The sequence below is a fragment of the Malurus melanocephalus genome, unplaced genomic scaffold (genome assembly GCF_030028575.1).
Source record: "Malurus melanocephalus ecotype Western Australia unplaced genomic scaffold, MMel_1.1 scaffold_2448, whole genome shotgun sequence".
In the NCBI taxonomy this organism is placed as follows: Eukaryota; Metazoa; Chordata; class Aves; order Passeriformes; family Maluridae; genus Malurus; species Malurus melanocephalus.
In genome coordinates, this window is record NW_026625680.1 from 1 (window position 1) to 9,729 (window position 9,729).

A 9,729-nucleotide genomic window follows, 5' to 3' on the forward strand; every position below is an offset into this window, starting at 1 on the left:
CTTTGCTGGAGAAGAAGAAGAAGGAGACACCCCTAGGACTTCTCACAGCAGCCATCTTTGTAGTTTCTTGATCCCCATCCCCCACCACCAAAAATTGGACCAAGCAAAACCATGACATCTGGTAGTTTATTTACATAGTCATAGATAAGGAATTCCTATGGAAATCCTTCCTGTTGTTTCTTATCTCTCAGCATCAGCCTTATCTCCCCCCAGAGACCAGAGACAGAGTCTGTTTGTAAAGACATTCCCTTCTCCTTTCAAAGTCATAAATATTTCGTGTTAATTGGGTTTTCACTCTCCCTTCTCCCTCTCCGGTGGGGGGGGAAAGGGAGGGAACGTCATGGGCACAGTTCAAACCACAACATTTCTGGTGTTTCCGCCCGGTTTGGGGAGAATCAGGCTTTAAACCCACGACACCAGCCTAGTCCCAAACCCAGTGACAACCATACAGAGACACCCTCCCCTTTGGTGCAGTTAAATTCCCGTTGGCAGGGATGCTACTGGCTCTCGGCTGGGCAGGGTGGGTGCGACGATTCTCCAGAGGCTGCAAGGGACGTGGTGGTGCGGGTCCCGGCTGGCTCAGATCTCCTGTGCAGCCAATATTGATACAAAATGGCAGAAGTGGATAGAGAAAAGTTTCTCTGCAAAACTCACAGCGGAAAACGCCGATCTAGCTGGGACCCCTGGCAAGGCACAGGAGAGAAAACCACGGTGCAGCAAGCAGGAACCCAAATGAGCAGGGGTATTGGTCTCCGCAGAAAAGAAGGCAGGCCAGCTATCTCTGTGGTAGCCAGCAAGCAGAAGCCTTCCTCTCCGGGAAGCCGCGAAAACCAAACTGCAAATCCCCCCCCCCCCCACCACACAAAAACTCCCTCCGAGCACTTGACCAGACCATTAGGGTGTGGCATAGGTATCATTGTCTTTGTTAATCACCCAGCAATTAAAAGGATGATCGGCAATTAATGTATCCCAGCAACGAATGGGAAAGAAATAATTCCCAAAGAAAGGGAACAAAAGAAGAAGAATTTTAACCCACAACAATGTGCCACACTTTTGAGTCTTTGAAGGTACTTTTTTGACCATTTTGCAGCTCATTCCTGTCTTTCTGAAATGTTCTAACAACTTTTCTGCCCTCCAATGAGTAGACAGGCATTCTCTGTTCACTTTTTCTCTCCTAATCACCTCAAGAATTGTCACTTCTCCAGCAGAGGTGCCTGTCCATGCTCTGGGGTGAAATCTAGAATTTAACACTTCAATTCCCTTGCAATCTCTGGTTTAATACCTGGTAGACTGATCTCTTCTTGTGAAAGCAAAATGTGGGCACCTTTTTCTGCAATTTTTTATGACCCTGTCAGCCAAGTCATTTCTGTACTTTGGCCTGCCCTTTTTGTGGTACGCTCTGCAGAGCAGATTAGAAACTTCAGGTGGTTTTGCACAGCTTCCTGTAAGCGTTTGTGTTCTGTGTTGACCCTGATAACAAACCTTTATCTCCAGACAACACTAAATCAAACTCCACCTGATATCCCTCCAAATACTGACGTTCCCTCAGTTGCAAAGTCCATTCTCGTCTCTGTGCTGGAACAACTCATGGCAGAGCCTGAGAGTCAATTACCTTGTTCATTGACTGCTGTGTCTTCTCATTTCCAATATTCCATTCCAAATTTCTTTCTGTGCAGTTCCCACTCTGGGTTCTCTGTCAGGCTGTCCTTTAAATCCTGTTGGGCTGGAATAAATCTCTTCACTTGTTTGTAGCCACTCATGCCCTGGAGAATTTTTTACTGTGGAACCCAACAGAAGCCCAGCAGGGTTAACAGCAGAGGAGTTTTGAGGGTGATCTCCTGTCCCACTGCACAACAGGGCTGGGGACAGTCAGTGGCCCCACTTCTGTCACAGGCCCATCCTTTCCATCTATGACCCACAAACCCTCGGACTCTGTCTCAGAGTGAATTTAGGAACTCCTGAATCAGCAGCTCCGTGGCTGTGAGCGCTCACAAGCAGCTGGTCCATCCCTGGCTCACATTATGGAACTGTTTGGACAAAAATTGCAGTGATTCCTCCCTGACTCCCTGGGAATTGTGGTGGAACCCCTTGGGAAAGATTTTGTTTCTCAGAAGTGAACGATTCAAAAGATCTCTGGGACCTGCCAAGCTCAAAGCCAGAACTCTCCTATCAGTGCTTGCTTAAGTTGGTGGAATGCAGCCCAAGATTTTTCAGCCCATATAATCAAACCTTTGTGGGCAAAGTCCACACCTGTAATCAGTAATCTTCTATCCATCCCCAGCCGTGGCAAGGAAGATCTGCAATTGCCTCACAGTTCATGGCTCCTGCTCTGTTTWCTTTGACCTGGAGAATTTCAAATCACACCAATATCTCAGTCATTTTCACCCCTCGGCCCTTTTCCCTCCATTCCCCATGACCATTTCACACCCAGAAGTTCAATCATTCAGCAGTCAGGTCCCTGCTCTGCTCTTTAGTGTCGGTGCCTCTCAGCACATCAGCAGAGCCCCGTGGGGATCAAAGCTCTTCTATTGCTCTCATTCCTTTGCCAGTGCAGTCCCAAAATTATGGGGCTGTTTTTAAATCCTCGAGCTAATGCAGTCCTGGCTGTGGATTTTCCCACTCAGATGGGAAGAGTTCGTGTCTGGAGTGGCCCAGAAATGTGTTACAGTGAACCCTCCCAAATACCCTTTTAGTGGGGTTAGCAGTGTGGATGGCTTAGCTCCCATATTTTATTAATTGCTATTAACTTCTGTACTAATTGATCATCTTTGCTATCTGTGCTTGGCAAAAGTGGGAGATTGCATCCAGATTCACATTCCACCATGAACCCACTCCCTAAGAATCTTATAGAGACAGCTAAGAAGCCTTTTCAGCTTCCTTCTTACCAGGTCTGTGCCTGGTTTCATTCTTACAGATTCTGCTGTTTGAATTTCCAGAAATTTCTCTGGCATAATGGGTGTTACTGCATCCTGTGAAGAATGAAGTTCACTCTCCTGTTTAAATTTAACAGGTTTTAATAAATGACAATAGGATACATAAAAGCAAAAGGATACTGCTCCAGCACCCTGGCAGTTTGCCAGAAGCACATTAGCTATTTTAAAAGAAGTCTTTAAATACGTTTTGTATGGCTAATCAGCTTGATGCATCAATGCCTATTCATAGGCTTTGATACATAATCAAACTTTTCTAGAAACTGTTTAGCATGGCACCTCCTCCAGTCCACCTTTTTAGAGCATGTGCAATTCGGTCTTTGTGGACCCCCTGTTCCGTGGTTTCAGCAGATGGTCCTTGTTGATAGGGAAGTGTCCCTAGCAGGGGCCCCTAACGGGTCATGACATCCCTGGACTATCCACATAGATATATCTGGAGGTTGGGGATCCCATCATCTGGGTTCTTTTGCGCAGAAGGATGGGGGTTCCACGAGCTCTCTTGACTGAATGGCTTCTCTCTTTATCTTATTTTTTTTGGTCAGTGCAGCTGCAGCCAGGGCCCCATTCAGTTTTAGTGGCTCTCTCTGCAGTTTTTGTAGTTTTGCTATAATATGCAAAAATTCTTCATGGAAATGTTTAAGTCACAATCTACAATATGCAAGTTAATCACGAATATTCTGTAACACAAGTATTCTGTAACTATTCTATAAGTTAAAAAAAAAAAAAAAAAAAAAGAAGAGTGATTATTTCACAACTATGTCTGCATAACTAAACTTCTTTTATAAGTAAGACAATATTATATCATGATGCGCAACATATAGCATCTTTCTTTAATCTCTGCAGAAACCAACACTATAATTTGTGTTTATCACAACCCTCAGTTTGGTTTGGGATAGGCTCAGATTGGGAAGTCACTTCCTGTCCCTTGAAAACTGGAGGTGCCACATATTTAGACTCAGAAACAGACTCACACTCCATGATTTTAATTTTTAATCGGAGACTTGATCTCTGCCTTCAGTTTTCCCAGTGAGTTTCCTTCTAATAATGGTTCTGAAGAGCTGGGCAAGTACAAGAATCCATGGGTTGTCCATCATGTCCCCAGTTTGAATTTAATTGGATGGAAAAGGGGCCCGTTTCACTGACAGCTGCGACAAAGTCACCACCTCACTTCCCTTGCAGTGTGTTTCATAAAGAATAAGCAGCTCCTGTACCCACCAAAAATCCCAGTTTTCCCTTTCCCATAGGCTCTGATGGGGCAGAAACTTCTGGTTCCCTTCACAATTTCTCTGCTCTTGCCAGGAGAAGACTCAGAGGAGTTCTGGGCTTTATCTGAGGATGCTCCCACTCTCAATGTCCATCCTTTTACAAAATGCACCTGGATTTGTTCCCAATCTTCCTAATGAAGGTCGAGGGACTGAGCCCCTTTCCTTTCCATGAGAATCCATCCTTCCTGATGGCAGAGTCCTTTGCTCCCTTTCTCTCTCACTGCTATAATTTGTATCCACCGCCCATGCAATGTTAGAGATTATACCAGTATCAAAACCATCTGTGTCCTGCAGTTTCCTGCAGTTTTATTGGCATATAATAAAAGCATTTTCCAATGAAACAGAAGCCACATGTTTTTTATTACCTGCCTGAAGAGCTTTTATTACTTTTCGTGGTTTCCTTATCTACATGTACATCTGACGCATTTAATCCTCTGTGCACTGGAATTTACAGCTCAATTTAACCCTTCTTTCTCCTGAATCTCAAAGCTTAGAGCAGACTTGTCCTATGCTATACATGGAACAACAACTGAATTAACAGAATTTATTATCAAACAAAGCAAAGCAGAAGAATGAAATGTGAAATAAATCCTAAATGAAACAACTTCCCCACACCTCTGTCTCCTTCCCGATTGCTCCCTCTGCACCCAGTGGCGCTGAAGGATGGGGGTCACAGTCGGGTCATGTCCCTGCCTCCCCGTCAGGGACAGGAATCCTTGTCCTGCTCCGGCCTGGGGTCCTGTGGGGGCTGCAGAGGGGTCCGTGCTCCATCCCGGGCTCAGCCCAGCTCACACAGAGCTGCACCTTCAGCTCCAGCTCACCCGGAGCTCCGCCGGCTCAGGGCAGCAGCGGTTCCTTTCTGTCCCCTCCTGCCCGGGCCGGGCACAGCGCCGGGAGCCGTTCCTGAGCCAAAGTGTTCATTGTGCCCCTGTCCCGGGCACAGCTCCAGGGGCCGTTCCTGAGCCGAAGTGTTCATTGTGCTCCTGTCCCGGCACATCTCCAGGGGCCGTTCCTGAGCCAAAGTGTTCATTGTGCTCCTGTCCCGGCACAGCGCCGGGGCTGACTCTGACTCGACAACAACTTTATTGTGTTCATGTGTTCGTGTGTTAATGTGTGACAACCGCCGGGGCAGTTGGTGCCGAAGGTCTAAAACCAAAGCTGATCGAGGTTTCAGTGCCCGGTGCCGATCCCGCCCCGCGCTCCCATTGGCTGATTTCTCCCATCCCGCCCCGTTCTCGCCGCTGATTGGTCAGAGCGGGGGCTGAGAGCGCTCCTGCTCCGTCTCNGAGGCCGCTGCGGGAGCGGCTGCCCGCGGTCTCCTTCCCGCTGATGCCTCGGCAGGAGCCGCTGCCGGAGCAGCGCTGGCTCGTCCCGGTTGCTGTCGGTAGCACAGGGGTGGGTGTTCCGTCCCAGGGAGTGTTCCCRGASCTGCGGGACCGGGCTGGGAGCCCCTGGTGCAGGGGGAGGTGCCCGTGTTCGGGGCTGAATGGGACGGGGCGAACTTGAACGCTTCTCACAACCCAAACCACCGGGATCAAGGAACAGCGCCGCGCTCAAGAGCAGGCGGAGTGGGGCAACCACCAGGAGCCAAGTTCCTCCYTTCGTGCCGCAAGGTTCTATTCCCAGACAGATTGTCACACAAGGGGCGGTGCCAGCGCTCGGTGGTTCCTGGCTCCGACCCGCCAGGGCAGGGGATGCAGGGGACAATCCTGAGCCCCCTCAGAGCTGCTGCTCCTTCCCCCTCGGGAGGCTGAGCCCGATCCGCAGCTGCCCCGTGCCCGCATTCGGCACCTCCCGGGCGCTGTCCCCGCCTGTCCCGGTCCGGAGCTCAGCGAGGCTGCGCTTGTGTCCCGCAGGTGCTGCCGCAGCGTCCCCGGGGAGCCGAGACCGGCCGGGGCCTCTCATCGTGCGCTCCTCGGTCTGTGAAACTGCGCTGGGAGCTCGGCTCGGTGTTCCTATGCCATCAGTGCTGATATCCCTGGAGCGAGATCTAAGTGCAAAGTGATTCACGATCTGGAGAAGCGAATCTGCCCCAGTAATTCAGAGGCTGMCGGGGAATTGCTTTGGGTGCAAGATCCTTTCGATGAGGTGCAGAATCGTGACAGCTTTACATCTGTAACTAGTCGATGCCGGGACAGTTCTTANTTCTTCACAGCGAGTGGCTCTTTCCTGCTCTTCCAGCTCCAGTCAAGTGCATCAGATCCCATCCCGTGCTCACCCTGGTGCTGATTCTGCTCCTGGTCCTGTCTTTGGGTGTGTCCTTGGCTGTTGTGTCAGGTAAGGGAGGGGCAGCTGCCTCGGCCCAGCCCCTGGGGCAGAGCAGGGTCCCTGCTCCCTGCTGAGGGGAATCCTCAGAACTTCTCCTCTTCCCTCTGCAGGGGGAGGGCACACAGAGACTCCAGTTACTCCAGTTACTCCAGTAACCCCAGTTACAGCTGACACTGCAGTGCTGCTGGCCTGTCCCCATGGCTGGGTCGGGCACCGCGGGATCTGCTACTTCCTCTCGAGGGATCAGCTCAGCTGGGATCAGGCTCAGGCTCGGTGCTCTGAGCTCGGGGCCTCCCTGGCCGTGCTCAAGGACTGGGAAATGGTGAGTGAAGGGCTTTGGGGGCTTTGTAGTGGCCGAGGGGAGCCTGGGGGGCTCCTGGGCCGGGGGTGCAGCTCCCAGTGCCGGCTCCTCTCTCCTTCCCAGGGGTTCCTCTTCCCTCACAGTGCCAGGGTCGATCACTGGCTCGGGCTGCGCAGACGGGGCCGGGAGCTGCAGTGGGGGGACGGCAGCAGCTTCAACTCCTCGTGAGTCCTGTGAGGGCCGGGCAGGGTCTGGGGGGGGCCGGAATGTGGATGGGGGGCACAGGGAAGGCCGGGGGGCACAGGGGCACAAGGTGTCTCCCCGCGGTGCCAGCGCTGTCTCTGCTCCTCCCTGCAGGGTTCCTGTCCTGGGCAATGGAGGGTGCCTGTTCCTGGCTGAGGACAATTACCTCAGGAGCGCTCCCTGCTCCAATCCGTTGCYCTAYGTCTGCAGCAGACCCCAAACTCGCCTGTGATAGAGGGGGGAGGAAGGGCYTTCTSTGTGTTGGGCACWCTCAGCTGCTCCTCAGGGTSCCCTSAATGCCCACTCTCAGTGTCATCCCAGTGCCTGCTCTCAGGGAGATGAACCTGCAGGAAGAGTTGATGATGTGGAAGCTGCTGTGTGCCTGCCTGGTCTGGGGCTGGGGGTTTCTTGTTGTCTCGCACTTTCTATTTATACACTAGCCCTGTGTGTCTGTATATGTATATGTATATATCTATGTGTGTGTATATGTATATATAAATATATGTATATATACATATACATCTATAGATGTAAAACATCTGTTGCCACAGGAATGTGCCCTTGGTCAGAGCACATTGTTGGTGCCAACAATGCCAGGGTTGGGATTTAACCCCCATTGGGGCCATTCCTGTAACAGTTGGGATCCCATAACGATCCTCATGGGTCTYTTCCAGCTCAGAGGATTCTGTGAAATCCTCTCTCTCTGACCCCCAACAGGATTTACAGTGCCATTATTTTGATAATTTTGATGCTTTATTTTTATACTTTTGCAATAAATGCTTGTCAAGCTCTCTCACTGTCCCTGGTGTCCCCTTGGCCCCNGGTGCAGGATCCTGCTGGGCACAGGCAGGGAGAAGCTGCTTCTCTGCTGGAGCAGAGTGAGCCCTGCCCCAGGGATGGGATTGGAGAGGAGCCCCAGGATTGCCAGGATGGATCAGCAACGGGACTCACACACAGAAAGACCCTGAGAGGATTCCTGGGTGAGTGCAGGGCCATCTGTGTGATCTGTAGGGAGGGGACAGTGTCACCGCAGGAGCACAGGGCTGGCAGAGCTGGGGCTGTTCCCAGGGGTATGGAAGGGGCCTCTTGCTCTGCTGGAACCCAGTAGGCTGGGACTGAGAGCCCCAGCCCTGGGCAGTTCTGCTGCTGCAGGCTGTGCCCATGATCTGTCCCTGGCTGTGYCCTGTCCCTGTCCCCTGTCTCTTATCTTTGTTGCTCCCAGATGAGTGAGGGGCTCAGGGGCTGGGGGCTCCCTCCTGCTCAGGACAGCCCCTTCTTCACAGCGAGTGGCTCTTTCCTGCTCTTCCAGCTCCAGTCAAGTGCATCAGATCCCATCCCGTGCTCACCCTGGTGCTGATTCTGCTCCTGCTCCTGGCTCTGGGTGTGTCCTTGGCTGTTGTGTCCGGTGAGGGAGGTGCAGCTGCCTCGGCCCAGCCCCTGGGGCAGAGCGGGGTCCCTGCTCCCTGCTGAGGGGAATCCTCAGAACTTCTCCTCTTCCCTCTGCAGGGGGAGGACACAGAGAGACTCCAGTTACTCCAGTTACTCCAGTTACCCCAGTTACAGCTGACACTCCAGTGCTGCTGGCCTGTCCCCATGGCTGGGTCGGGCACCGCGGGATCTGCTWCTTCCTCTCGAGGGATCAGCTCAGCTGGGATCAGGCTCAGGCTCGGTGCTCTGAGCTCGGGGCCTCCCTGGCCGTGCTCAAGGACTGGGAAATGGTGAGTGAGGGGCTTTGGGGGCTGTGGAGTGGCYGAGKGGAGCCTGGGGGTCTCCTGGACCGGGGGTGCAGCTCCCAGTGCCGGCTCCTCTCTCCTTCCCAGGAGTTCCTCTTCCCTCACAGTGCCAGGGTCGATTATTGGCTCGGGCTGCGCAGACGGAGCCGGGAGCTGCAGTGGGGGGACGGCAGCAGCTTCAACTCCTCGTGAGTCCTGGGGGCACAGGGTGGGCCTGTGGGGCACAGAGGGGCACAAGGTGTCCCCTCTGTTGTTCCAGCGCTGTCTCTGCTCCTCCCTGCAGGGTTCCTGTCCTGGGCAATGCAGGGTGTGTGTTCCTGGCTGAGGGTGTGCTCAGGAGTGCTCCCTGCTCAAATGAGATGCGCTTTGTCTGCAGCAGGGCCCAAACTCGCCTGTGGTGGGGGATGGACAAAGSTCCGTCTCCGTGCTGGGCACTCTCATCTTCTCCTCTTCCCCCCCAGCACAGGCATGTCATTCCTCAGCTGCACCATCTGTCTTTCATTTACTCTTAGGGCCACTTTGTAGGGTCACCTCAGTGTCTGTGTTCAGGGTCACCTCAGTGCCTGGTCTGCAGGAAATGAATMTCCAGGAGGTGATRTGGAAGCTGTTCTGTGRCTGCCTGGGCTGGGGCTGGGGGTTCCTTTCTCCTTCTGGAMCCATYCCAKAACTCGTCCTGTTTCTCTTGCACTGYATGTTTCTATGGGAACCCTTCATATATTTGTTGCTATGGAATCAGATTTCAAACACTTTCTTCTTAACACTCTATACACTAATCTTGTGTGAATTTATTGATCTATCTCCATGCATACACACTGCAAACAGGTGCTTCTGTAGGAATGTGACCTTGGTTGGAGCAGAGTGACAGTAATGCCAAGGTTGGGACTTGACCCCACAGGGGCAAATCCCTTAAGAGCTGAATTCAAACCTTGTGGGTCCCTCTCACTCAGAAGATTCTGTGAGATATCCTTGTGTGACCCCCATCAATGTTT

At 52.3% G+C, this 9,729-nt stretch overlaps 2 protein-coding genes across 2 annotated transcripts; both read left to right on the plus strand.

Annotated features, from left to right (window-relative positions):
- The first annotated feature begins 6,321 nt into the window (after positions 1-6,321).
- LOC130587788 (C-type lectin domain family 2 member B-like) lies at positions 6,322-7,290 on the plus strand. The gene is made up of 4 exons (XM_057388756.1): positions 6,322-6,472; positions 6,574-6,785; positions 6,888-6,988; positions 7,122-7,290. The coding sequence occupies exons 1-4, from the start codon at positions 6,322-6,324 to the stop codon at positions 7,237-7,239; spliced, it is 582 nt and encodes a 193-aa protein (XP_057244739.1). The 3' UTR covers positions 7,240-7,290.
- Positions 7,291-7,345: 55 nt separating this feature from the next.
- LOC130587789 (early activation antigen CD69-like) lies at positions 7,346-9,723 on the plus strand. Its single transcript, XM_057388758.1, has 5 exons — positions 7,346-7,385; positions 8,239-8,412; positions 8,514-8,725; positions 8,828-8,928; positions 9,024-9,723. Exons 1-5 carry the CDS (start codon positions 7,346-7,348, stop codon positions 9,250-9,252), a joined length of 756 nt encoding a protein of 251 aa, XP_057244741.1. The 3' UTR covers positions 9,253-9,723.
- Positions 9,724-9,729: the final 6 nt, after the last annotated feature.